Raw genomic sequence first — 27,726 nt, 5'->3', positions numbered from 1 at the left:
TTTAACTTCTTCCACACTGTGTCATATAATTAGTATTTTAACTAAAATGGAGTAATGCACTAATTTATATTCTCTTATATTCTTTGGTATCTCACGGCATAATGTCAACACCTCGTAAATACTGATTATTAGAAATTAAATCTTTGTATAAGCCCCAGGAGGTAGTACAGTAGGATTATACTCCCAGAGTGTATTATTGACATTAATAACAGTCCTGGGAGATAGGCCAGATCAATTTAACAGGTGACACAAGTGAGCCACCAAAGAGTTAAGTGACTTATTCCAAATTATACACTAAACAGCAGTGCCTGGACCAAATCAACACCACCTGATTCCAAGTCATGGCACTCTTCTATGGCAAGCTTTCTGGGATTTCCCCAAGGCAAGTCATAGCAGTAGAGACACTTGGAATATGGACAGGAAATAAGGACCAGAAGGAGTACATACACCCTTATTAATACCTATCCTTGTTTTTTGCATATCTTTTTATTTAAAAACATGGCAAAAAGCCTGGCTTCAAGCCATCCTTAGTTGCTTGGGATCTGTCTCACACACATTATAAGGTATTCATTACCATGGCCTTGTGATCTACCAGTGATGATCACACTGTTATCTTACACAAGCCAATTCCTTACCTGTTGTCTATGCCATTGTTCTGGGTACGGACGTTCTCCTTGCCATTCTTCTGAGCTACTTTTCTGCTTGTTTCCTCTTCTGTCTCACTCAGGCTTTCCTGTTGAGGGCTTTCTTCCTCCAAGCTGTCTGGCTCCATACTGTTGTCCTGGATTTGGTCTTCAAGTTCAGACTGGGACTTACTCTCTTGAGTGAAGCTTCCTGAATCAGATTCCAAAGAATCTTTTGAAATCAGATGTAAGTCCTTCTTAAAAGGTGGCTCTCTGGACTGGACCTTTAAGTTGGCATGATGAACAGGAGATTTAATTGAGAGCTTGGGAATTAATTTACTATGACTCATCTTGTAAAAACACAAATACAAATGTGAATTCAAATATCCTCGATGCTAGGAGCAGTTGGCTTGAATATTCGAAGTTGTGGTTCACAAAAGCATTACCTAAAAAAAAAAAATTATTTATGCACTTTGTGACTACTGAATTCTAATTTCAATGTTAATCAAACACTTAAGTGAGCAGAACCCTGTTACATTATCTGCAGCAGCCTTTTGTATGTACCCTTTTGTATGAGGAAGGTCTATTGGAAAAACTATTGTGTTTTTCTCTTTACAGAAGCACATCTGATGTGGAGTTCATAAACAGCCTGATAATCAAATATAGCTTTATTGAGGAAATCAAATGGCTGGATTCTTTTTTTTTTTTTTTTTTTTTTAACCTTCCAAGGGCCTATTACAGACAAGCCTGGACAAAGCTAAATGGTTAATTATGGACAGTACTTCTATGGCATTATTTCAGATACCCAGGGCACCAATATAAATATGCCTGTTCAGGAGTATTTATGGATAGAGAAAAACAAGTTCAGGGTCAACCTTTTGAAAAGTAAAGGATGGAGATAGGAAGAGAGTAGCTTCCATAGTTGGAACTGTAAAGAGGGAGGCTATTTGTTCCTAGATCTACATTAGCTGGTTTCATCTTTTAGAAGATATTGTGGTTCCCCAGTGGCTACTTGGTAGGAATGTGTACTTTTGGTGGACCTCACACAGAGATCAACCTCAGCTCAGTATATATATTAAAAAAAAAAAAAGAACAATGATTAAAGCCTTTTAACATAAGATTTGGACACTTTGTGACTTGTGCCACTTAGTGGTTCATAGCAGAGGCTGGATATCTACCTACCTGAAAGGGATGTTGTCCTGGAGAATGTTGGATGGGTGAGAGATTGGCCTGAGTAACAGCTAGGGTCCCTTCAACTCGCTTAAGTGTGTGATTCCAAGTGAGTCTTCCCTGTCTCAGAGGGCTGTCATAAAGACCCAGGAGATGGTTTATGGGAAGGGTACTCTAAGTTTGTATCAGTTTGAAAGGAGAGGATTTTGGATTGGGCTTCCTTTCATCTCTCTGTAGCATTTCTATTTTGCTCAGTCTTCTATCTCACTGGCCTTTATGCAATTTTTTTTTTCTGTAGGTCAGACAACAGAAACGTTGACCATCAGAGATTCCTATAACATTTTCTAAGGGCTTACTCTTATTCTTTTGGCAAAGCTAGCTTTAATTAAATAGCACAAACTTATTCCTATTCCTAGCACTGCTAATGATGTCTTAAAGTACCATAGCAAAACAGACAAAAGGTGGCATTCAGATTTAAATATATGTGGGGATCCCTGGGTGGCTTAGCGGTGCCTTCCACCCAGGGCCCGATCCCCGATCCTGGGGTCCCGGGATCGAGTCCCACATCGGGCTCCCTGAATGGAGCCTGCTTCTCCCTCTGCCTGTGTCTCTGCTTCTCTCTCTGTATCTCTCATGAATAAATAAATAAAATCTTAAAAAATATATATATGTGAAGTGGTTTTCTTTTTAATTCAAAATTCCCCAAGCTAGTGTTGTAACTATAAATAATATAAGTAATATATTAACTGTACAGACTGCTTTGCTGTATCATCTCATTTTAAGGATACATAATGCACCCTATCTTATTTTAGTACTAATTAAGTAGATTAACTCTTGCTTTTTAGGGTGTTTTTAGAAAGCAGCAAAGCCACCAAGTACTGACCATTTTAACGCAAAGCGTTTGTATAAATATCTGTAAGAGTTTTACTGCCTAAGTCACTGTACTTGGTATATGTGCTGCCGAAGCGAGCACAACTGTACTTGGGATGTTAAAGAAAAAGCTTAAAATAATCATTCTGTTCCAATTTGGGATTGCTCATGAAATCATTCAGTCCCCTCAATGGTGCTTAAGTGAGATAGACTAAGGTTTCTTAGAGTTAACGCATTAAAAAAAAGTCCATAGAAGAAGACAATTTTGCTGTAATTAATGAAATCTGGAATAGTGCGGAGAGAACAAAGCCAAACACTAGCAAAGCTGGGGCTTTGGTGGAGCCCTAATCGTATAGAGGAATGAGATTAATGAAGGAAAAGCTGGTATCTTGAATAAATCAGCAAGGAGGCATTTTAAGTGTAATAAGTGTGGCTCCCTAGTGGCACAGTTGTTTTTCACTGAAGTTTCTGACCCAGAGAGGCTGGCAATCTCGTTACAAAAGAAAACAAGGCTGACTGGGATGTCGCCAATGGTATCCAGGCACTGAGACGCGGCCGGTTCCCTCGGGCTCCCCTCCAGACCCTGGGTCCTGTCCTCTGTACCCGGAGGAGGAACGAATTTCCCTCTGTAGGTGAGAAGGAGCCCTGCTTGCTCTGGCCAAGGTGAAAGGCAGAGAAAAAGTTGCCCTGTTACTGCCCGGAAGCTGCCCATAAGGGGCGGTCGGTTTATTTTCTCTTTGCCTTTTTTTTTTTTTTTTTTTTCCCCCTGATGGACAAGACCAGGCAGCAAAGGCGTTTTAAGGTCAAAGAAGGGACAGGTGGCGGGGGTGGGGTTGGGGGTGGGGGTCTGGTGCCCCGGGCAGGTCTTAATCATCAGAAGTCAGGGCTGCTCTGGGAGTCTGGGCACCAAAGCCTGTCCAGGTGCCGCCCCCTGGGCCCCCGTTCCCGCCGGGGCCCCAAATGCTGTCGGGCGCCGGCTCCTTGGGGTTCTCCTGGTCCTGGTCCAGTTCTCTCCGGAGGTTTCCTGCTGTCCCCACCCAGTCCCACTCCTCCCCATTTCCCTCCCCGGCGCGCGCACCCTCGTTCAGGAGGCAACCGCCTGTCACCTGCGCAGTGTTGCTCCGCGACCGCGACCCCTGCAGCCGGCATCCTCCCGCGCCGCCGCCGCCACCGCCCGGCCTCCCCCCGCCACCCCGCCCGCTCGCTCCAGGTGCTGCCCTGGAGACGCGGCCAACAGAGCCCGCCCCGGGGCTCCGCGCAGGGGGCGGGGCCAGCTCGGGGGCGGGGCCAACTCGGCGGGGCCGCATCAGGAGGCGGGGCCAGCCCAGAGGATGGGCTGTCTGGGGGCGGGGCTGCCTCAGGAGGCGGGGCCATCCCAGGGGATGAGCTGTCTGGGGGCGGGGCTGCCTCAGGAGGCGGGGCCAGCCCAGGGGATGGGCCGTCTGGGGGCGGGGCTGCCTCAGGAGGCGGGGCCAGCCCAGGGGATGGGCCGTCTGGGGGCGGGGCTGCCTCAGGAGGCGGGGCCAGCCCAGGCAATGAGCTGTCTGGGGGCGGGGCTGCCTCCAGGAGGCGGGGCCAGCCAAGGGGAAGGGCCGCCTCAGGGGCGGGGCCAGCCCAGGGGAAGGGCTGTCCAGAGGCGGGGCCGCTTTGGGGGCGGGGCCAACCCAGGGAAGGGGCTGTCCGGGGGCGGGGCCGGCGCGGTGACGTCACCTGTCGGTGGAGGGGGGTGGAACCTATTGTAATACCCGCGTTCAAGGCGGGCGAGCTCTGAGCCAGGCTGCGGTAGGGCGCCCTGACCTCCAAACGTTGGAAAGCAAGGAAAACGGGTCACTTATATAGATGGAGATGTTTGCGACAAATACTGCTAGGATAGGCGAAGAACTACAAATTAAGAAAAAAAATCTAGTGAAAGGATGATTAAGTGACTTGGACAGGAATATTAAAAACGAAATACAAAAGCCTGATCAATATTTGTGGTTGATTGAAAAGATGATTAACTTATTAATAATCAGAAGAAAGCAAATTAAAACCATGGTGGATATCTCTTTATCCATACTCATCAGATGAGCAGAATTTAAGATCTCTGACAGGGCTGGGGTTTGGAGAGGATGCAGGGTGAAGAACCCTCACAGGCTACGGATGGGAATGTTATGCGGTGCAGGCACTTTGGCAAATAGTTTGAATTTAGCTGGGGCATGCATAGCTTATGATTCAGCAATTTCACTTGTAGGTATCTATCCCCCCAACTTATGTGCACCCAAAATGGAAATAACTGAAATGTCCATCAACAGTAGAATGGTTAATTAAAATGTGCTATTCCATACCCTGGCCTACTATGCAATAGTGACAGTGAATGAAATACAGCAACAACACAGAGGGGATCTTTAAAATGTTAAGGAGGGGGCAGCCCGGGTGGCTCAGCGGTTTAGCACCACCTTTGGTCCAGGGCGATCCTGGAGACCTGGGATCGAGTCCCACGTTGGGCTCCCTGCATGAAGCCTGCTTCTCCCTCTGCCTGTGTCTCTGCCTCTCTCTCTCTGTCTCTCATGAGTAAATAAATAAAATCTTTATAAAAAAAAAATGTCAAGGAGGAGCATCTGCCTTTGGTTCAGGGTGTGATCCCAGGGCCCTGGGATCGAGTCCCACATCGGGCTCCCTGCAGGGAGCCTGCTTCTCCCTCTGCATGTGTCTCTGCCTCTCTCTATGCATCTCTCATGAATGAATAAATACAATTAAAAGGAATCGTGAAGAACAGCACAAAGCAAAGCCATAAAGTACCTTGTTTTTATCCATGGTTAGGGTTGTAATAATGATAATTTACATATGAGTAACACTACCCAGGGTTTGCAAGGTGCTTTTGCGCACATTATCTGTTCAGAAGAAGCTGTCAACCTGACCCTAACCAAAACACAAGAAAAGCGAGAAAAACGAATAAAAAAAAACAAAACAAAACCCAGCACTAAACCTGCAAGAGGTTAGTAATGCGGGACTGCGCTGAACCCCTCTCCACCACCTCACAGAGCTTCATGTCCTACAGGAAGAATTTCTGATAGTCCCACCACCACCGTCCTCCTGACTCTCGGACCATGGCCGTTCTGCACCGAGGGCAGTGTTGTCTACCAGGAGATGTTGGCAGTGTCTGGAGATGTTTTCTATTGTCATGACTTAGGGGAGGGCTACCAGCATCTCCTGGGTAGAGGCCAGGATGCTGCCAAACATCCTGCAAATGAGCAGGACAGCCTTCACAGCCAAAAGCCCACTCAGTCCAAGATGTTAATGATTCTGGGTTTGACAAAGCCTGTGCTAGACTAATAGCCCTCGGTTTGTGGCCCCAAAATACCCAAGGACCTGCTTCCATCGTGACACATGCACATGTGTCATATTGTATTACTTATTAATTACTTGTATAAATTCTGTCATCTTCTTACTATATGATAAGCTCCGGGACAGCAAGGACTAGCGTTGTGTGGGCCACTTAAGAGATGCTCAGTGAGTGGCTCAGCGGTTTAGCACCCCCTTCAGCCCAAGGCGTGATCCTGGAGATCAGGAATCGAGTCCCGTGTCCGGCTCCCTGCATGGGGCCTGCTTCTCCCTCTGCCTGTGTCTCTGCCTCTCTCTGTGTGTGTGTCTTTCATGAATAAATAAATAAAATCTTAAAAAAAAAAAAAAAAGGAGAGAGAGAGATGCTCAGTAAATGTTGCAAAACCACAATGCCCTTATAATTTAGCCCTTGAACAGAGGGTAGGTAAGTGTAGCCCTCTTAGGCCTGGTAGTAGAGATATGCTCTTATTTGGCACATAACTAGGATGATTAGAGAATTTATCACTTAAGCCCAGGATATACTCAAGAATTTTAAAAAATTCCTATTAACAGATAGAAGCTGAAATTTTCAGTATTTTGGAAGTGTGGTCATCCTGTGTGTTACTCTAGCAGGTTTAATTGTCTGGTTCCTTGACGTATATGGTAAGTTAGAAGCAAGTTAGAAGAGGGTAAGAAAAGACGACCCGAGGACTGAGAGGAGAGCCACTGCCAGCAAGTGGAGAGATAGAAGTATCACAAAAATAAGAGATGTTCAGAAAAGCAAAGCAGCTTGCAGTTGCTGCTGTATTTCATTCATTGTCACTATTTTATAGCAAGCCAGGGTATGGAATAGCACATTTTAATTAACCATTCTACTCTTGATGGACATTTCAGTTATTTCCATTTTGGGTGCACATAAGTTGGGGGGATAGATACCCACAAGTGAAATTGCTGAATCATAAGCTATGCATACCCCAGCTAAATTCAAAGCCTACTTGCTGTAGGCAACAGGCAACCCTCTAGCTAAAAACCCTGTGAGGGAATCGGGGTATGACAACGAGCACAATTCATTTCCATAGTGATTAATTTTTAAAAATTCATACAGAGTATATCAGTTTAATAAATGTGAGTAGACAGGTAAAAAAATCATTGAATATATTTTACAAAGATTTCCCCCTCATATTAAAATCTTTAAAATGTCAAGGGACAAACTCTCATTTATCCCTGCACCCCTATCATTTATTTAGAGTGACTAATGGAGAATAATTTTAGAGGACTGAAGTCATAATAAATATATTTTTATATAGACAGTGCAGTTCAACAGACAGAAGTACAAGTAATGCTAACCCCGTTCCAGAAGATGGAGTCGAGTCCTGGGGGAGACCAGAGGGGAAGAGGGGGCTTTTGCCTTACTGGAATCGGAGGCTTTTGGAATGAGATGATCCTATAGGGTGGCTCTTATGAATACTGAGCAACAAATTGTTGACGACTGCCTTTTTTCTTGCCTTTGTTTTTTTTTGGGTTTTCTTTCTTAAAAATAATTTTTTTTTCATTTATTTATGATAGTCACAGAGAGAGAGAGAGAGAGGCAGAGACATAGGCAGAGGGAGAAGCAGGCTCCATGCACCAGGAGCCTGACGTGGGATTCGATCCCGGGTCTCCAGGATCGTGCCCTGGGCCAAAGGCAGGCGCTAAACCGCTGCGCCACCCAGGGATCCCTCTTAAAAATAATTTTAAAACATTTTTATTGTGGGCATTTAAAAGCATATGCAACGGTAGAGAGAAAAGTATAGTGAATATACAGGTAGCCCTCTCCTGGCTTCAATAAAGACCAACATGTGAGCAGTCTTGTTTGTAAACACACTGTGCTTGACTCCCAAAATTATTTAAAGGCAAATTTCAGGTGTCCTATGATTTCATCAGTAAGGTATCTGTAAGGGATAATTTTGAAATAACTGCCATAGAATAATCACATTTAAAATAAAGCTAATGACTCTTTAATATCATTTAGTACTGAGTCAGTTTCAGACTGAAATCGTCTTTCAAATATCCTTTCAGAGTGTGTAGGTTTGAATTAGGATTCAAGTAAGTTCTACAAAGTGATTTTTTAAAATAATAGCTTAGAGATATAATTCACACAACACACAATTCACCCCTTAAAAATACATGATTCACTAGTTTTGCAACCATCACAACTATCTAATTCCAGAACGTTTGTCCCCCCGCCCCAAACCCACGCCCATTAGCAGTCACCCCTCATTCCCCTGATCCCTCGGCCAGTGACAACCATGAATCTACTTTTTGTCTTTATAGATTTGCATATCCTGGACATTTCACATAAATGGGATCAGGCAATATGTGGTGTGTGTGTGTGTGTGTGTGTATGTACATGTGTGTGTCTGGCCTCTCTCACTTTGCATGATTTCAAGGTTCATGCACGTTGTCGTATGTGTCAGGATTTCATTCCTTTTTATTGCCAAATAGTATTCCACTGTATGAATATATCACATTTATCCACTCACCAGCTGATGGACACTCGTATTGTTTCTACCTTTTCATTATTATGAATAATGCTGCTATGCACATTCATGTGTAAGTTTGGTGTGGATATATATTTTTAGTTCTCTTGAGTATATACATACCTAAGAGTGGGATTTCTAGATCCTATGGTAACTCTGTTTCACTTTTTGAGGAACTGCCAAGCTCTTTTTCCCAAGTGGTTGAAGCATTATACTTTCCTACCAAATTAATTTTTAATTTTGCCTAAAATTTTAAAGTGATTATGTAAGTCATTCACAGAGTTCCCAAGTCAAAACTATAAAGCCAGGGACATTTAGAGAAGTCTAATTTTTTTTAAGATTTCATTTATTTATTCATGAGAGACAACACAGAAAGAGAGAGAGAGAGAGAGGCAGAGACACAGGCAGAGGGAGAAGAAGGCTCCATGCAGGGAGCCCGATGTGGGACTCCATCCCGGGTCTCCAGGATCACACCCTGGGCTGAAGGCGGCACTAAACTGCTGAGCCACCCGGGCTGCCTGAGAAGTCTAATTTCTATCCCCATCCCTTCACTCAATCGCCTCTTAGCTCATATACAGTGATGATTTTTGTTAGTTTTTAGATTAGTTATATTTAAAAAATATAATCCAATATGTATATATTTCTAACTAACCTCTTTCTCAGATTAAAGGAATATACATACTCTCTCCTGTACTTTGTTCTTTTTTCATTCAATAGTATATCCTGGAGATGACTCGAGAGACATATACAGTGAACTATTTTATCATTTCTTTGCTTGGTTGTAGGTTGTATAATAGTCCCCTGTGTGCCCAATCAGTTCCCTACTGATATATACTTGAGTTATTATAGATGGTGCTGCAATAAGTAGCTGTAATGTTGCGATATAAAAAGAAATATACATTTGGTTTTCATTCTGACACCTGGCACAGAAGTCCTGAAACACTTGTAATTTCCTGACCAGTAAGGATGATGGGAGCATATTTTATTATTGTATTTGGTCTTTGTCACAGGTTCCTGAGATAAGAGCTGCTAAAACCCTTGGAAGATCCTGAGTGATAGAGGTGAGAGGAGTATCTTTGATTATTCATAATAAACTCCTTTCAACCACATCTGAGTTTATGTTAGTGAGGTGACTCTTGGTGGGTAGCTTCAGGATGACGGCTGTCAGAGCAACCGACCATGTGATTAGAGGGTCTGAACTTTCTACCCCACCTCCCAGGACTTGGGAGAGAGGCTGGAGATTGAGTGAATCACCAATGGCTGATGACTTAGTCATGCCTGCTTAATGGAACCTTGATAAAAATCCCCAAATAATGGTGCTCAGGGAGCTTCTGGTTTGGTGAATGCGTCCATGTGCTAGGAGAGTAATGCAACCCAGCTCCACAGGGTTTGAAGCTTCTGTGCTTGAGACTCTTCCAGACCTGCCCTTCTATGCCTTTTCATCTGGATAGTCATTCGTATCACCTCCAATGTCCTTTATTATAAACTAGTAATAGTAAGTAAAGTGTTTCCCTGCGTTCTGTAAGTGGTTGTAGAAAATTCTAGAACCTGAGGGGAAGGCCCCGGGAATCCATGGTTTACAGCTGGTTGGTCAGAAGTACAGGTGGCCTGGACCTTGTGATTGGCATATGAAGTGGGACAGTATTGAGGGACTGAGCTGTTAACTTTTGGGGTCTGGGCTGATTCCAGGTGTTTAGTGTCAGAACTGAATTGAATTGTAGGACACCCAGTTAACGTCAAGAGAGTTAGAAACTTGGTTGGTGTGGAGGGGAAAAAAGCCACGAATTTGTTGTGTGACGTCTTGTGAGTAACAAACAGTTCATAAAAGCCCTGTACGTATGTCAAATTGTAATTTTGCCATTTACCTTTGGGTTTGATTTCTAAAAGTGGAATGGTTGGGTCAAAAAGTGAGTTCTAACATAATTTTGCTAAAGGTTGACAAATTCCCCTTCATAGAGGCTGTATTATTTTACATTCACACTAGCAACATATGAGTGTGCTTGCTTTCCTACCACCTGGCCAACAAAGCATGCTTGCTGTGAAATGCTTGGATTTTTGCCAGTATAACAGATAAGGAATAGTATTTCAGTGCCATTTTAATTTTGCATTTGCCTTATGTAAGTATCACTTTATATGTTTAAAAATAATTTGCCTTTCTTCCTGCCTTTTTTTGTGTGGAATGGTATTTGTTTTTCTTATCTTTTTTTTTTAAACTGAAGTATATTTAATATACAGTGTTCTATTAGTTTCAGGTGTACAATATGGTGATTCCACAATTCTCTTTATATTTCCCTAAGTATCCTTTGTGGTATAATTTGCAAGGATTTTTTAAAATCAATTTATCATTTGGTGTTTACTTTTTTTTTGGGGGGGGGACACAAAAAAGGCATTAAGTAGTCAAATTTGTGTAGTCAAATTTATCAATCTTTTGCCCCCTTCCTTCTGGATTTTGAGTCAGTTTGAGGAAACTTTATCTCACTTGCAGGTTATAGAGCGCTCAATCTATGTTTTCTTCTAGTATTTCTCTGATGTCATTTTGCACATTTCAATCTTTTTTTTTAAAGATTTATTTATATATTCATGATAGATATAGAGACACTAAGAGAGACAGAGACACGGGAGGAGGGAGAAGCAGGCTCCATGCTGGGAGCCTGGTGCGGGATTCGGTCCTGGGACTCCAGGATCGCGCGCCCTGGGCCAAAGGCAGGCACCAAACCGCTGAGCCACCCAGGGATCCCGCACATTTCAATCTTGCATCCATTTGGATTTTATTTCTGGTTTATGATATAAGCAATACTTCTGACTTTACCTTTTTCTGTATGGATGTCCAGTTAGTAAAATGTTATCTTTCCTACTGATTTGAGATACTATCTGTATCACATGTAACACTTTCATTTGATAGTCAACATTAAAACCTATTCCTATAATTGCTGCTGATTTATTATGAGATGAGATGACCAAATTAACCAAAAGTCTTCAGTGCCACTGGGTCTTTCTGTGAGCCTGTCTTCAGTAGCAGTCCCTTTGTGCCCTTTAGCTTTAAACTTCTGCATCATCAGTTATTGGGGGTGTTCTAAGGAAAGAAACCCAGACTCTGTGGTCTCCATACCATTGTCTCAAACTAGTACAAGGAGAAAACCATCTAAGGTAGAAGAGAAAAATACTAACACTTGTTATATACTTATTATGTATTTAATATTGGGCTAGACACTGCCTGCATTATATCTTCTCATTTGATCCTTACATTAATCCTGTGAGAGGAGAATTGTTATCCCCACTTTACAGATGAAGAAATTGAAGATACGAGAGGTTATTCATGCCAAAACCAACCAACAACAATTTGGGAATAAGGAATTAGGGGAAACCAAAAAGAGAGAGCATTCTCTCATTTTAAAGAGAAATATTTGGGGACACCTGGGTGGCTCAGTGGTTGAGCATCTGCTTTTGGCTCAGGTCGTGGTTCTGGGATCAATTCCCACATTGGGCTCCCTGCAGAGAACCTGCTTCTTCCTCTGCCCCTGTCTTTGGCTCTCTGTCTCTCATGAATAAATAAATAAAATCTTAAAAAAAAAAACCCTAATGGGAAAGGGACAAGACTCAACTTTTTAAAAATTAGGATATAGGGACACCTGAGTGCCTTAGTTGATTGAGTGCCAACTCTTGGTTTTGGCTCAGGTTGTGATCTCATTGTGTCTCTCATGAACAAATCAATAAAGTCTTAAAAAAATAAGAAATATTTGTTCTATGTTTGTCTCCAGTAAAGGGGATAATTTGATTTAATAGTTTGGTCTGGATAACTGAAGCTCAGTCTCCCTCAAACCACACTGGAAGCCACAGAGTTTAGTATTTTTCTGAGACACAGTTTTTATTTCACAAATTAGCACTTAATTTAAAAGAGATGTCCTGACTTAATGAAAAATTGTGACCCATCATATCATGGGTTTGCAGAAGACCTAACAGAATTATTTTCTTTTTTAAAATGTCTATACAGGGTGCTCTCCCAAAGTTAGCCCTCTGTCTGCATTTAGGCAAAAGCTCTCCCTCACTCTCATTTTTAGATCAACTGTGAGACTTTGGGTAGGGGGGTGGGGAGAATATAAGCTTTTGCTGGCTTCCTTTTGGTTTGCTTCTGTCTGAAAATCAGGTGTAGAGGAGAAAAGGTAGGAAAAAAATTAACATATTCACCGGGTCTGGAGTAATGACCTGTGATGACAGATGTGCTCATGAATGCATCACAGGAAGGAAGGGCTCTCTCTGAGAAGGTGTAATGTAAAAATAGAACTACCTCTCATCTAGATCAAAACCCCATTATAAATATAGCAAATTACCATGACCTCAACCAGGGGAAGTAACAGGACATTATGTTGTTAGGCTAAATTAGTGGACTCATGAATGATTGGCAGTTCAAACCATCTTTTTCATCTGCAGGGAGCCTCACTACTTGATGTGTGCTCAGTCTGTTAGGTAGTATAATTTTTGCTCTCAGTTATGTTCACCTAATGGTAGGTGGTACAAATGATGCTTGGAGCCAGAAAATTTGGCCTTTTTTAAAAATCATTTTTGAGAATGTAATACAAGCAGCCTTTTGACTTAGTTCCCCAAAAGTAATATTAAGAAGGATCATTCAATGGAAATTTCTGAGTTGTTCTTTAGCTCCATCTTCCGATGAACAAGATGTGTGCATGAAATGCTCTCTTGGGGATTTAAGTTATATAGTAAGGAGAGAAGCGGGATCCTGTTTTGGTCTTTTTAGGAGCCAAGGGTATCAGGTTTCTAATCCCAGCTATCTTACTAAATTGCTGTGTGGTCTCTGATGGCAGAGGAAAGCTTTCTGCGTTTCAGGGCCCTCATCTGTAATACAAAAGAATTGCTCTAGATCAGTGGTTCCCAAACTGTGTTTGTTAGTACACTGATGTTTCATAAAACAACTGTTTTGTGCTTCAAAAGATGCTCTGTTTTGGAGCTGAGAGTAATTTAAAATCCAGTTCACCTAGTTTCAATAACAATAGGGGGCTCTTTATCTCACTTAACAAAAAGTTCTGAAATATTTAGCAGTTTAACAAAATCATCAAAGATTCCATGTCATTTTGTTCCCTTTCTATGGCTTTCTCACCACTTTGGCTCAGGTTCCTTGATGGGCTTACAATGGCTGTAGCAGTTCCAAGCATCATTCACAGTTACGACAACATTTTGGGGGAAGGAAGATGCTTTCATGCTGAGTACCTTTTTTTTTTTTTTTTTTTTTTAATCATTAAGAAACAGTTTCCCAGTGCCTGGGTGGCTCAGTTGGTTAAGTGTCAGACTCTTGATTGCGACTCAGGCCATGATCTTAGAGTCCTGAGATCAAGCCCCACATTGGGCTCTGCGCTAAGCATGCAGACTGCTGAGATTCTCTCATTCCCTTACCCCCTCACCCCCTCACCCCCACGGCTCATGTGCATATGCACATGTACTCTCTCTCTTAAAAAAAAGAAAGAGAGAAAAGAAAGGAGGGAGAAAAATAAAGGACAGTAAAAGGAAAGGAAGAAAGAAAGGAATAAAGAAAAAGAGAGAGCTTTCCCAGAAGCCTTCTGGACATTCATTCATGTCCCAAAGTGTGATATATCCGGCATGAACTAACCATGAACAGAGGGGATGGAACCATGACTGGTTCAGACCAGTCATAATTTCTCTTTTTGGCTGGGGATGAGGTTCACCTACCAAAAGGATTACCTAGTGTGGGTTGGATACTGCAACAAAAATCACAGATCCATGAATAAGGAGAAAGACATTGGCAAATGGTCACTGGGTAGGCAGGCATCATGAATTGCTCGAGATGGTTAAGTTTGAGCTTTGCTGGGTTAGATAAACCAAGAGATACTTTTATAAGAAGACCTGTCAGAGCCTTTGCTATACTAGTGTGCATCACCTCTAGGGAGATGTAGCAGTCAGCATTTTTCAACCTTATTTGAGCCCAGAAATCTTTCATTTTCCTGTCTTCCCTCGACTCTTTGCCAAATATAAATTGAGAAACTTACCTTGAACTAGGCTCTGTACAGACTGGATGCTCTTTGCCCACAGAATGTGTTTGCTCTTGGTGTTGGGGTGTAGTTGTACCTTGGGTAGGACTTGATTACTCATAAGCTCCTTTTGCCTCCAGAATATAATATTTTGAAATAAGATTCCTTTTTTTTTTTTTTAAAGATTTTATTTATTTATTCATGGGAGACAGAGAGAGAGAGAGAGAGGCAGAGACACAGGCAGAGGGAGAAGCAGGCGCCATGCACCGGGAGCCCGACGTGGGACTCGATTCTGGGTCTACCAGGATCAGGCCCTGGGCCTAAGGCGGCGCTAAACCGCTGAGCCACCCGGGCTGCCCTGAAATATGATTCCTAATTCAGTTTTGATGATAGTATATCTGCTTCAGCTGTGTTTTGAAAAAAATTGTTTTATGCTGTAAGAGGACACCCTCACCTATTGGAATCACTTAGGGAGCTTAAAAAGAAACAGACCCCAAAGCCCCATCTTTAGGTCTACTGAGATGAATCTTTTTTTTTTTTTTAAAGATTTTATTTATTTGAGAGAGAGCGAGAGTGCATGAGCAGGGCGGAGGGGCAGAGGGTGAAGCAGACTCCCTGCTCAGCTCTATCCCAGGACCCCAGGATCATGAGCTGAGCCAAAGGCAGATGCTTGCCAATCTGAGCCACCCAGGTGCCCCGAGACCAATCTTTGAGGACAAACCTGGGAATCCCAGTTTTATGAAATCCTCTCAGGCAATCCTGACGATTGGCTAAGTCTGCATCCCTCTGCATGGTGCTGTAACATTGGCACCTTAGTTTGGCTTCTTGTGTAAAAGGCACCAAAGCAATGGAAATGTTCCCAGTGAGCATCTTTGGAGAGGATCAACTTCAAACATGGGCTTAAAGTAGAATGGTGCAAGCAAGGTTTAACCAGCTGGGACGAGCACCATCTCTGAAGTGAAACTGTTCATCTCTCTGGATTGTTTTCAGAACACAAATGGCTCAGTGAATGATTTCTGCTTCCGAGCTGCTACAAAACTATACATGGCATGCCTCATTTCGATGTTATGTTAAAAGTCTCTTAGAAATCAGGACCTCCAGGGCACCTGGGTGGCTCAGGTCGTGATCCTGGGGTCCAGGGATCAAGTCCTGCACTGGGGTCCCCATGGGGATCCTGCTTCTCCCTCTGCCTGTGTCTCTGCCTCTCTGTGTGTCTCTCATCAATAAATTAAAAAATATCTTAAAAAAAAATCAGGACCTCTGGCTAATTTCTTTTCTCAGAATTCCTTACTTTCCTCTCTTCTTGAACAGTCCAGTCCTAAAGCCAGGGGGTGGGGTATAGTGAAGTGGGAGTCTGCATTGGGGCTGGTGGGGAAGCTGTGGAGGCTGAGAGGGGTGCTCCGAGCCTGATGAACAGGTGGTGCTCCTAGGAAGGCTGCCCTGCATGGGTGCCTGAACCTGAGTGGGTGGGTGGGGGGTTGCTACGCAGCGGTGTGTGTCCAGGACTTCTATGGAGCAGGAGGATCTGGTATGCGGTGTAAGAGCCCGAGCTGGGTGAGGACAGCATCCGCCTGGTGGAGTGGGGGCACAGCAGGTGGACTCTGCATTTGCACAGGAATGGGGGAGATATGGTCCAGGAGAATAGGAAGGTAGCAGAGATGGGAGATGACATGTCTACAGGGGACTGGGCAAATAAGTACATTACGGATAATGAAACTGGGTTTCTCAGAAAAGGGAGCTACAAATATAATTAGGGGGAAAACTAGAATATACCCATGGTTTTAAATAGATTTAAATATGAACACACACATAGACACATATATCCATATATAATAGTTGACCCTTGAATACGCGGGGTTTGGGGCAACAGCCCTCCCAATGAAAAATTGCTGTATGACTGGGACTCCCCCCAGACTGAATTATTAATAGCCTGCTGTGGCCCAGATGCCTTACTGGTAACACAGTCAATCAACATGTATTATGTATGTTCTATGTATTATGTACGGTAGTCTTATAATGAAGCTAGAGAAAAAAAGAGAAGAGAAAATACATTGGTAATACTGTACATATATTTATTGAACAAAAATGCAGGATGGGTGGGCCAGGACAGAGGTGGTGGCAGTGAGAGGTCTGGCCCCTGGATGGTGATGTTTCACAGCCTGATGGCCTTGGTGCTGCAGGCAGTGATAGCGACCTGGCAATGCAGTACAGCCGCCCCACCTGCCTGCAGGTGTACCACTGCCGGTGGCAGCTGTGACCACATCTGAGCCCTCCAGCCTCCTGATGGCTATGGGGCCAGGGTGCTGCTGGGGGGAGGGGGTTGTGCCCTGCCTGGGAGGGGCCCAAGGCCTGCAGCCACCCTAGCACCAGCAGGGAACCCTGATCATAGAGAACTTGGGCAGGGGAGGGATCTAGGGTTTCTGGAGGCTGCTGATGGTCTCCAGGGGTCTCCCAAGGTACTCACAGGGCAGCAGGTATGACCTTTACACCAATTAACTTCAATTTGGTCTGAGAGAATGGGGCAGGCAGTTGTAAATAAATATCCTGTGGCTTTTGCTGTTGACTCTTCAGAACAAAAGTTATATATGAGTGGACCTCGACAGTTCAAACCTATGTTGTTCAAGGGTCAGCAATATGCACACTTTTTCATATATTCCGTAGCTCTGTGTACTCAGATGACTTGAAAAATGATACCCCAAAAGCAATGTGTATACACAGACCCTGGAGTTTGGCTTCTAAATATCATTTTCCATGAAAAGGAACCAGGGATCCTTGGAGAAATGGCTGGGGCAAAAGAAGTTAAAGTTGAGCCTGGAATATATTGTACCAGAAAGGAAGAAAGTGCTCCAAGGTTGAGAATAAGGACACAAAAACCTGTTTCCACAATTTGATCACCCAAGTTAGCAAGAGATTAATTTGATGGTAACAGATTATAACCCAGTGTGTGAGCTAGGAGAGTAACAGATTGTGTCTCATTGAATAACAGGAAACCATGAGTCCATACAGATATAAATACATGAGTAACTTGGAAGTTTGATGAGGAACAGGATATCTATACATTTTTAAAAACATCTCTGCACAAGACATTACCTTACAGAGGAGAAAAGAAGAACTTTGCAACTTTGCAGGGGGAAGTCCCGGCAGACAGCCCCTTAAGTGATTAAAGTGACATCAGTAAAGGGCTAAATAAAACACAGTGAGGTAACCCAAACATCACTTCTGTGACAGTCCTGTCCCAGTTTTTCACAACCCAAATCTTATCACGAAGAAACCAATCAGATGCAAATTGAGAGGCAATTTACAAAATAATTAGTCTGCAATCTTCAAAAGTATCCAAAATGTCGTGAATATGCAGGAAAAATTCAGGAACTGTTCCAAACAGACTGAGACTAAAATTAAATCTGTAATCAACTGGATCCTCTGGGACAACTGGACCGATCAGAGAAACTTTTGTCTGAAGACTGGTAGCAGGAATACACCAATGTCTGTTTCCTGATTTCACCTTGTGGTTCCAGGGGAAAGTGTCTTTGCGCATAGGACATAAAGGTCAAGTATTTCAGGGGCGCCAGGCGGCATGGCAACTTACTCTCAAATGGTTCAGAGGGAAAAGTGCTCTGTTCTGATGCGTTTCAGTAATTTTATGATTATTAAAAAATTTTTTTTCAGGGCACCTGGCTGGCTTAGTTGGTAGAGCATCTAACTCTTGATCTTGAGGTCATGATTCAAGCCCCACGTTGGATGAAGGAATTACTTAATTTTTTTTTTATAAGGAGAAAAAAATCACAGCTAGATCTGGCCCTGTAACAAATTAAACTCATAATATGAGTGTGTATGATAGAGTGGGGGGATATTATTTTAGAATTATTCAGAACCAAACTGAGAAATGTCATAGATAAATAAACTGATTGGGGGGAAAAAAGGCATGCCACTTTCACGAGTAAAACTTGGACTACTTGTGACTAGAAAAACATATATTCAGCTCTTTTTAAAATAATTTTTAAAAAGCACTCATCAGGTCATAGTAAGTTAGGCTCATTGTTTTCATTTGTGTATGTTTTTGTAATGAAGTGTCCTGGAGAAAACTTTGTTAGATCAGGTCTTATGACTTAGCAAGAAACCCTTAGAAGATGGAATCTCTGGGCCTACCTGGAACTGATGCTTGAGTCATAGGACATGAATCTTGGGGCATTCATGCTCATGATTCAGTGCCCACTCATTGTTATGTACCCCTTCTCCAGACGTTGTATATACTGCTTACATCTTCTTAAAGTCCATCTTGAAAGTAAGCTCCTAGGAATACAGACCTCCTCTAGGTTCTTTTCATCCTGAAGATTTTATTTGGAGACCAGAAGGAAAGATTTTAGAAAAATTTCTTTTAAGTAGTTCTGTTAAGAGCCTAGCATCTAAAACCTCCTTTTCCGTTTAGGGTAAGATGTTCGCTGCCCAGATCAACCCAGATCTCCAAGGCTTAGGAGAATCCTCCTGCTCAGAAGTAGTGTCAGGCATAATTGATTCTTTCTCTTCTCTTCTCTTCTCTCCCTTTCTTTTCTTTTCTTTTCTTTTCTTTTCTTTTCTTTTCTTTTCTTTTCTTTTCTTTTCTTTTCTTTTCTTTTCTTTTCTTTTCTTTTCTTTTCTTTTTTCTTTTCTTTTCTTCCTTCCTTCCTTCCTTCCTTCCTTCCTTCCTTCCTTCCTTCCTTCCTTCCTTCCTTCCTTCCTTCGTTCTTTTTTTAAGTATGAAGCTTTGTGTCTACAGTTTGGTCCTCATTTAACAGCTCTGAATCCAGGGCAGATTGCCCTGGCAAGGCACCATCTTGCATTGCACGCAAAGTATATTTTTCATGTGACAGTAATGATGCTCCTTCCCATAGGCTGCTCCACTGTGATGATGCGGCTGCCCCGAAATCCAATTTTCTGTTGCAGGAAGCACTACACAATGCTCTCTGGTATATGAGTGGGCTCTCCTTCTAATTTTGGATTTTGTGCGTTTTCCTTCCTCTTCGTTTTTGCATCTGAGTACAACTGTGTGATGTAGTTAATGTAGCTCTTAGAGTGGAAAGCTGAAAGAAAAACATGTCAAAGATGACTATTTTGAACAATCCTGCACACATTTATTTGAGACAGTTTGATTACACATGGTATTTTTAAGTTCGTATGTTAATGTCTTAAAAAATCAAATCTGAAATTGATGCATCTCATCAGTGGTCGGAATGCATTGTTATAGTCTGACTTTTTTTTTTTTAAAGTCTTCTTACGTAAATGTACTAATAAACCTGAAATAATATAGACATTTCTGCCATTGAAAATACAAAAAAAAAAAAAACCCCACAGTGTAATTCAGCATATTTCAAACTAAAAGTAACAGTAAATGATAAACATAGGGTTGGGGCTGACCACTCAAAGCCCATGTAATTCTATACATAGAGGGTGGAGACAGCTCCAGAGAATGCCCTTTAAGTGAGCAAAAATAGTGAAGTTGAAATGCTGGGTTTGAGGGTGCCAAGGGAAGGAAGATGGAAGTGCAGGTTAGAGCCCAGGAGGAAGAACCATCTCCCACAATCTGTGGCCCAGCCCCGACAGATGGACCTTTCTGGGAAGAGAGCCTTGAGTGAAGGCAGTCATTTTTCCTTTCCTTTCCTTTCCTTTCCCTTTTCCTTTCCCCTTTCCTTTCCCCTTTCCTTTCCCCTTTCTTTTTTCCTTCCTTCCTTCCTTCCTTCCTTCCTTCCTTCCTTCCTTCCTCCCTCCCTCCCTCCCTCCCTCCCTCCCTCCCTCCCTCCCTCAAGAGAGGCACACAGAGGCAGAGACACATGCCAAGGGAGAAGTAGGCTCCCTGCGGGGAACCCAATTCGGGGACTCAATCCAAGGACCCCAGGATTATGACCTGAGCCAAAGACAGACACTCAAACACTGAGTCTCTGAAGTGCCCCACATGTAGTAATTTTCAGCTTTATTAAAGTTGAGATGTTAAGGCTTTCTGCTTGTTCAGCAGCAGGGCCAAGGTCTTTTCTCTCCCTGCTAAAATTTATCATTCTACGCCCACTTTTTGTTCCCCTTGCTAAAAAAAATTGGCATAGGAAACTGTCCAACTAATACATCATACTGACAAAATTCTCCTACTTGTCAGTCAAAGGCAAGAACACTGATGTTCTAGAAAACATATGCAATACCACAGACTCTCTGCTTCTTGCACACTCTTCCCTCCCCCACCCCCAGTTCTCACTGTCTGCCCTCTTGTTCCCCTGCCTGGCTAGTACAATGATTCTTTCCACTTCACACCCCACTAGGTCAAAGCAAAAAAAAAAAAAAAAAAGGCAGAGGTGTTGTGAAAGGCCAGCTTCCTACAGAAACCTCAGTGAAAGCAATAAAAACTAGCAGCAGAGCTTTTCTGCACATCTTGCAACTCTTGGGAGGTGGCATAAGGTAATTTGCATGGAGGAAACAAAAATGGTGGAAAGGTAGAAGATTCTTGCTTTTCTGGAGCTGCTCTCCACTAGATTTTTGTCAAGAATGAACTCTCTCTCTCTCCTTTTAGAAACTCTTCCTTTCACTTTCTTTACATCTTTTGCTTGAGAAACTACAACGGAGTCATCCAAAAGACCCAAAACGTCTCTGCTTGAATAAGTTAAGTTTTGTGTTCATTTATTCAACACTAACTTATCAAACACTCCATTTGCATAGGCCATGTGTTAGACACTGGAGACACACATAGATAAACCCAGCTACTCACCACCTGGAGGAGTACTGTGGTAGCTAAATCAACACATTAAAAATGACCATAGGGTGTAGGATGTGGAAAGTACCGGATTGTTAAGTTGTATGCAAGATACCCAGGGCACAAGAGGGACACACAGTGCAGGGATGTGCTGGTGTGTGACAGGGAGAACTCTGGGATGGCTTCCCAAAAGGGCATATCTGCAGCCCTAGGAATTTAATGCTTGCTACTTTTCATTTTTGGAAGATGCACTTATGTTCTACAAGATGATTTAGGTGATTGACTTTCTAGTGCTAAAAATTAGACTTTGATTTTTACCCTCCTCCTTAACGAACAAATTAATGAACCTCATTTTTCAAATTTGAGGTCATGTAGTTGACTTACTTTGGCCATTTTTCTCTTGGGATGATGTTTCTTCATGATTTGACCTTGATTTGTAACTTTCTAGAGTGTGTTCTGAGATTTCATTTTCTGCAAGAAAAAAAACCGATGTTATTAATTTCTGGTGCCAGACATCACTTATGCATGCAGATGTATGTTTGAATAAGATGATACCTCTGTCTACACAATAGTGGACTTACCACCACCCCCTCCCATACCTCATGTCCTCATTCATTTGGAGAATTCTTTCTGTCCTTTGCTCTGATCCCTCCAAGCACTATGCTGGGCAGTGTAAGAGTTGTGGAAAGCAAATGACAGCAGAGTAGAATCAAGTATTGTTCTTTGGGATGGAATAATTCTGGTAGCCCGTAAAGAACTATGGGGGTAAAGGATTAATGGGAGATTTTGAAACAATACTATGGCATTTGCCTATTGTGCAGGTACAGCTGAAAAGCCAGACCCTGTCTCTAGGTCCATATATGATGAAAGTTAGTCCAACTGAATATATAGACAGATTGACACCAACCTAGGAGACGGTATATTTTTAATAGGGTGAGAGCCATATAAAGAGGTCGTATTTTGCCTTGGGACATAATGAGTTGTCTGCTACTAGAGGTGTTGGAATCCTGCATGGCTAAATCAGCACTGTCCAGCAACACTAGGATGTGAACCACATGTGTAACTTTAAGTTTTCTAGTGGCCATGCTCAAAAAGCAAAAAGAAGCAGATGAAATTAATGTTTACCTAGGAAACCCGATATATTATTATTAGACATTCGTGTGTGTGTGTGTGTGTGTGTGTGTGTACTGAGCTTTCAATGTTGGGTGACTATCTTATCCTTTCAGTACCTCTCAAAAGTGATTGCCACATTTCAGGTGCTCAGTAGCCATGTTGTGGCCACTGCACTGGGCAGCATAGGTCTAAATGATCACTCAGAATTAAGGAGGGGATTTAATCCTCGTTCACACTGATGGAATGAATCAAGTAGACAGTTATTCTGGATAACTTTCTAAGGCCCCTTCCAGCGGTGGTACGTGTTGAATCTGTGCATTTTAATAGGTTTCTTCCATGCTAGATAAATTATATAGTTTCCAATGATAACTTTTTCAAAAGGGGTGGCCATATCCCTAGGATATGAACTCCTCAAGAGCGGGGACCTGGTCTCTCTTGGTGACAGAGGTATCCCCAGGGCCTGGAACAGTGCCTGGCACATGAGAGGTGCTCATTGAATGCTTTCTGAATGAATGAATGAATTTTCTACTCAGTATCCTTTTGTGAGTAGGAGCTTTTATAATTTAATATCAATTCCCAGAGCTACCCTAATTTCTCTTGGTTGTACCCTCTTTGATTATAGCCCCTGGAGATTCACATTCTGCATTTACTACCGAACAAGCAATTGCTTATTTGAATGACAACACTTATCAAACATATTGTGCAGCATCTAACGGAAAAGCTTTAGTTGGCAGAGTTTCCTTTGTCCTAGCCAAGTGTTACAGCACCCATCGGTGTCCCATTGGGTCCACTGCCTCTCACCTCTTTTCCACACCACATGTGCTTTCCGAAGCTTCATTATGAAGAGCTGGACGATGATGAAGAGTATAAAGATCAGGAAGGACACGAGTGTGAGCAGCAGAATGCCATTTTTCTTCCGTACCACTCCTAAGTACTGAAGATTGGCTTCTACAGGGAAAATGAAAGGAATTAGACAGTTTTCTTTCTATAGAGAAAATGGAGAGAATTTAGACAGTTCAAAGTTGGTTTGCTATTGTTACTGAGGAATTTGTCTAATACTTTCAAAAGGTTGTATTGGCTGAGAGGCAACTCAGATAAACAGAGAGTCCTACCCTGAAGGGAAAGATGCATGTCATTCATTCTCTGAAAACAAGCCAACAGGCATGCAAACAAAGCAATTCTGTGAGGTGATTTGAAAAATGCTCTTAAGTTACGTAGATATCAAAGCTGTGATTTTTTTCATTTCTAGAGGAAACATGCAAGAATATTGACTTAAATTATAGTCAGGGGACTTAAAGGAGCTGGAAGGAATGGTTTTTCAGCAAGGTGTAGTTAATCAGCAAGAGAGGTTGTTAAGGAGTGTGAAAAACTATACAAATAAAATGAAATTCGTAAATGTTGGCTAGGTTAAATGTGGTTCTACATGAAGGCATTTGGACATAAATTAGGTGAAGTCTTTAAGATCTTTCTAAACCTCACATTCTGATTCTGTGGGCTCCAGTTTTGCCCAGATGTCCTGGCCTTGTCTCAACCAACAAGCAGCTAAGGAGCATTACCTATGTGTAGAACATTGTGCTTGGAGCTGCATAAGACACAGTCCCTGTGATTTAGAGGGTAGTTCCCTCTCTCTACAGAGACAAATAAATTAATCAACAGAATTCATATATCTATGCCAAATTCTAGATCCATATCTGTTAACACCATAATGTGTTCAGGGATTCAGAGGCCAGAGTGGTCCCTGTGTTTGTCAGGAAAGTTCTCAGTGGAGATGTTGGCCTTGGAAGAAGGGTAAGGAGAAGGAAGATGAGGCTCTTCTAATCTTTAGGGGCAGTTCAGGCCAGCGAGGGCCGGGTCAGTCAAAATGAGATGATGTTGTTGGAGAAAAATGTGTGTTCTTGTTGGGACTTTAGAGATAGGACTACAGAGGCAGGGGGTGGAGGACACTCAATGGAGGCTTGGAGGCTCCTGCTCTGCCTGGTAGACTGTGGGAGCCACAGATGTTTTTCTGAACACAGGTGTGCAGAATACAAAAGGATGTTTTGATCATAGTCCTAAAAAAAGGACCACAAGAGAAATTGAAGTTACAGGACTTTGTGCAGGAGATGATGCGGGTCTGGACCAGGGATGGCAGTAAAAGGACTCACAAGTCCTTGGAGATGAGTTGATTTTATATGTGTTTGTGTGTACACACACAAGAGTGAAGGATGACACCAAGGTTTAGGGCCTGTGTAATCATCTGGACAAGCTGATTTTGTAGGAAAAGGTGCTGTTTGGTTTTTAGTGATATTGAGTTCGAGAAGACGGCAGAAGAATTCAGCAACAGGGATGTAGGAGGTGGAATGAATCAGAGATAAATTCTCAGGAGAATGTTCTGGAAATACGGAATTTTTCTTCCTGGTAGCAATAGGAACAACCTTGGGAATAGGTAAACTCTTGAAGAATTCAGTGAAGAATCAAGGATGGAGAAGTCAAGTCAGAAGTAGATCCATATATAAGAAGCCAGAGGAGGAAGGGATGTGTTGATGGACACAGAGGAGGAGTGGTTAGCAAACAGAGACAGAACCAGGCGGAGTACGTCAAGGGAACCAGGACGCAGCTAAGTCAGGAACCCAGGGAGTGATTAACCAATAGAAAGGTCAAGAAAAATGGGGACTGAAAAAAAAAAAAGCCATTGGATTCATTGATTAAGAGGTTAAAATGCCAAGTGTTTATTCTAAATACTGTGGGGGATGCTTACCAGTGGCCAAGTCAGGGTCCTGAGTGGTTTGTTCTTTCTCTTCCTTGTCACTCTCTGTTGTACTAGAATCTTCCATTACTGTAACTAGATTGAAAGAAATGAAGACATGGCATATACCTATGACTATATATGAATAGTGTGTATATATACACGGCCATCCCAAAGCAGCAAAACAGCTTGGGAAATCCAATTAGGTGGTCCTCCTTAAAAACAAAACAAAACAAAACAAAACAAAACAACAAAACAAAAAAAAACCAAGGAGACCATTTTTGAACTGCTGACTTCTTCCAGAAATAGTTACAAAGGCCAGGCTCATTCTGCCTTATTTTTAAAAGGTAGATGTTTGCTGAACACCACCTCTGGGCTCAGCCCCAAGCAGAGCATTTGGTAGGTTTCTCACTGTGGCTCTGAACAGAGGCTCCGAGAGGTTCAGTAAATAAATGGTCTGAAGTCAGGGAGTAAGTAGGCGACAGAGCCAGTGCCGAAGCTCAGCATGCAAAATGTAAACTACTATCTTGCACTTCCTTCTTGCGTCAGGCCCACTCGTGAGAAGGTCTTCAGAACGGTACATGATGATGCCAGAACACTGAAGCCTGGCACCCCAAGCTCTGTGGAAAGAAAACCCAACAGCCTGGGAAGCAGTGATTTTTATGTTGAAAAATAGGATCCTTTGCCATTCAGACCTATGCTTGCCTCTCCCCTTAGAAGGGGCACGTACTGTGATGCTTGTGCTAGGTGAGAGAAGTCACAATTATAAAAGATCTCATTTTTTAAAAAAGATTTTTTATTTACTTATTCATGAGAGACACAGAGAGAGAGGCAGAAACAGAAGCAGGCTCCATACAGGGAGCCCAAAGTGGGGCCCAATGTGGGGCCCAACATTGGACTTGATCCCAGGTCTCCAGGATCACATCCTGGGCCAAAGGCAGGCACTCAACCGGTGAGCCATCCAGGGACCCCTAAAAGATCTTGTTTTCTGATTTGGTTGCTCATCCTCCCAATTCCTGCTCCCACCCCTCCTGGGTCTCTTGCTTTTTAGTCCATTACACAGCGCCACTGTGTGGATCCCTCGGGGATCGAAACCACCCCTTCTACTAGAAATGCGTATTATTAGCAGTAATAAAATCGTAGAAATTGAAAGCTGAAAGGAAATTTCAAAACCATATTAAATCTTATGTTATATATGAAAAAGCAGGGCAGAAAATTGGGTTGTTCAGTGGTGCTGTGAGCCAATTTAAAGACAAGTAGATTCTAAACACGTTTAAAAATATTGGATTATTAAAGCAAGAGATATGGCTGCTCCACTTCAGCTTATTTTCAATTTCCACTGCCCATCAAAACACTGGATGGTACGTATTGTTTTTATCGGTGGTTAAAACCCCCAAACATTTACTTTTAAATGTTATTCCAGATAAAAAAAATTTAAAAACATGATCTGATCCTCAGAACTGTGAACATGATAATGATATGAAAGCACTTATTCCACAGAAGGAAATTCTTATAGACACACTATTTTGAAACAGAAAGGGGCCATGTAGGCATTTATGCCCTTTCTGGATGAGGCTATCTTGCTCAAAACACCGTAACAAACAAATGTATTCATACGTGTGTTTATTCATTTTTATATCATTTTCTGAGTACCTGCTAGTGCCAGATGCTATGCCAAGTAAAATACAAAGATAAATTAAATATATGATCATTGCCTAGGGCTAACCACCTGGTGGGTTCACTGTCTAAAAAACTGGAATTATATCCTGGGCTTTCTAAATTCTGCATTTAGAGCTCAATCCTGTCATCAAAAACTATCTCAGTTTCTTGACAACCAAGGAACTGATGTGCTTTCAGAGGTGATTTTTGTTATTCAACGGCAAAAAGCCCCAAATCTCCAGATCCTGCTTCTTTGCCCTTTGCTGAAACCAAGTCTTTATTTTGTGTTTGGTCTGTTCTGGATGAGAAAACAAAAGAAATGTGTCTCCCCGTAAATGAATTCAACCTTGCCCTTTACCACAGAGGAAATTCAAATGTCACAATCCTGTGTGTGTGTGTGTGTGTGTGTGTGTGTGTGTATCAAGCAAAACAGCACTGAACCTACAAGGCATTAGTTACCCTGAAGCCCATCCCACTAAGGGAGCGTCCTGGTTTGGAGCTCCTCCAGGACACCACGAAGCTGGAGCCAGGGCTAGGGGTCCTGCGCAGTCTTATTAAAAGTTAAAATTTCAGGGGCACCTGGGTGGCTCAGTGAGTTAAGTGTCCAACTCTTGATTTCGGCTCAGGTCATGATCTCAGGGTCCTGGGATGGAGCCCCGGGTCACACTCCATGGTGGGTGTGGAGCCTGCTTGAGATTCTCTCCCTCTCCCTCTGCCCCGTACCCTACCTCTCTCTCTCCTCTCTTTTTTAAAAAAAATATTAAAAAAAAATCTTAGAAATGAGAATCGGAAAAGTGACCCTTTTCAAGGAGGCATGATTTTTTTTTTTTAAGTCTTCATGGGTTGACTTACCGGTACTAGCGGGCTGCTGAGGGTCTTGAGAGGATGGGGAGCTTTTCTCCGGGGCATCTGAAGCCGTCTCTTGATCAGTGACTAGGAAAGGGGAAAAACAGAAATCAGCAACTACAGAGAGCAGTTTCACCCACATGGTGCTCAGGACAATAGGCTGGAGAGTATATTTGGCTGCTACCCGCTTGTG

The 27,726-nt window shown here is 42.6% G+C and overlaps 2 protein-coding genes across 8 annotated transcripts in view; both read right to left on the bottom strand.

Annotated features, from left to right (window-relative positions):
* JHY (junctional cadherin complex regulator) overlaps nt 1–3,874 on the bottom strand; it is a 58,950-nt gene extending 55,076 nt beyond the window's left edge. For 5 of the 7 annotated variants that reach the window (XR_013377047.1, XR_013377048.1, XM_077893914.1 and 2 more), the window contains exons 1-2: nt 3,770–3,874; nt 636–1,069 (exon numbers count right to left, since the gene is read on the bottom strand). Coding sequence is in view for 5 of the 7 variants with exons in the window: in XM_077893914.1 (XP_077750040.1) it covers nt 636–973 (338 nt within the window). In the remaining 2 variants the exon portion in view is untranslated. Of the gene's footprint in view, nt 1–635; nt 1,070–1,805; nt 1,965–3,741 lie in introns of those variants that run through there. The other 2 variants (XM_077893915.1, XM_077893916.1) reach the window with 2 other exon arrangements.
* Nucleotides 3,875–16,532: 12,658 nt separating this feature from the next.
* Nucleotides 16,533–27,726, bottom strand: part of CRTAM (cytotoxic and regulatory T cell molecule) — a 29,542-nt gene continuing 18,348 nt past the window's right edge. Inside the window, exons 6-10 of the mRNA XM_077893913.1 lie at nt 27,540–27,620; nt 25,041–25,124; nt 23,105–23,251; nt 21,575–21,661; nt 16,533–19,538 (exon numbers count right to left, since the gene is read on the bottom strand). Coding sequence (XP_077750039.1) covers nt 19,408–19,538; nt 21,575–21,661; nt 23,105–23,251; nt 25,041–25,124; nt 27,540–27,620 — 530 coding nt within the window. The 3' untranslated portion in view covers nt 16,533–19,407. The remainder of the gene's footprint in view (nt 19,539–21,574; nt 21,662–23,104; nt 23,252–25,040; nt 25,125–27,539; nt 27,621–27,726) is intronic.

The sequence above is a fragment of the Canis aureus genome, chromosome 3, assembly GCF_053574225.1.
Source record: "Canis aureus isolate CA01 chromosome 3, VMU_Caureus_v.1.0, whole genome shotgun sequence".
Lineage (NCBI taxonomy): Eukaryota > Metazoa > Chordata > Mammalia > Carnivora > Canidae > Canis > Canis aureus.
The sequence above is the reverse complement of the archived record's forward strand: the minus strand, read 5'-3'. Positions and strand labels throughout refer to the sequence as shown.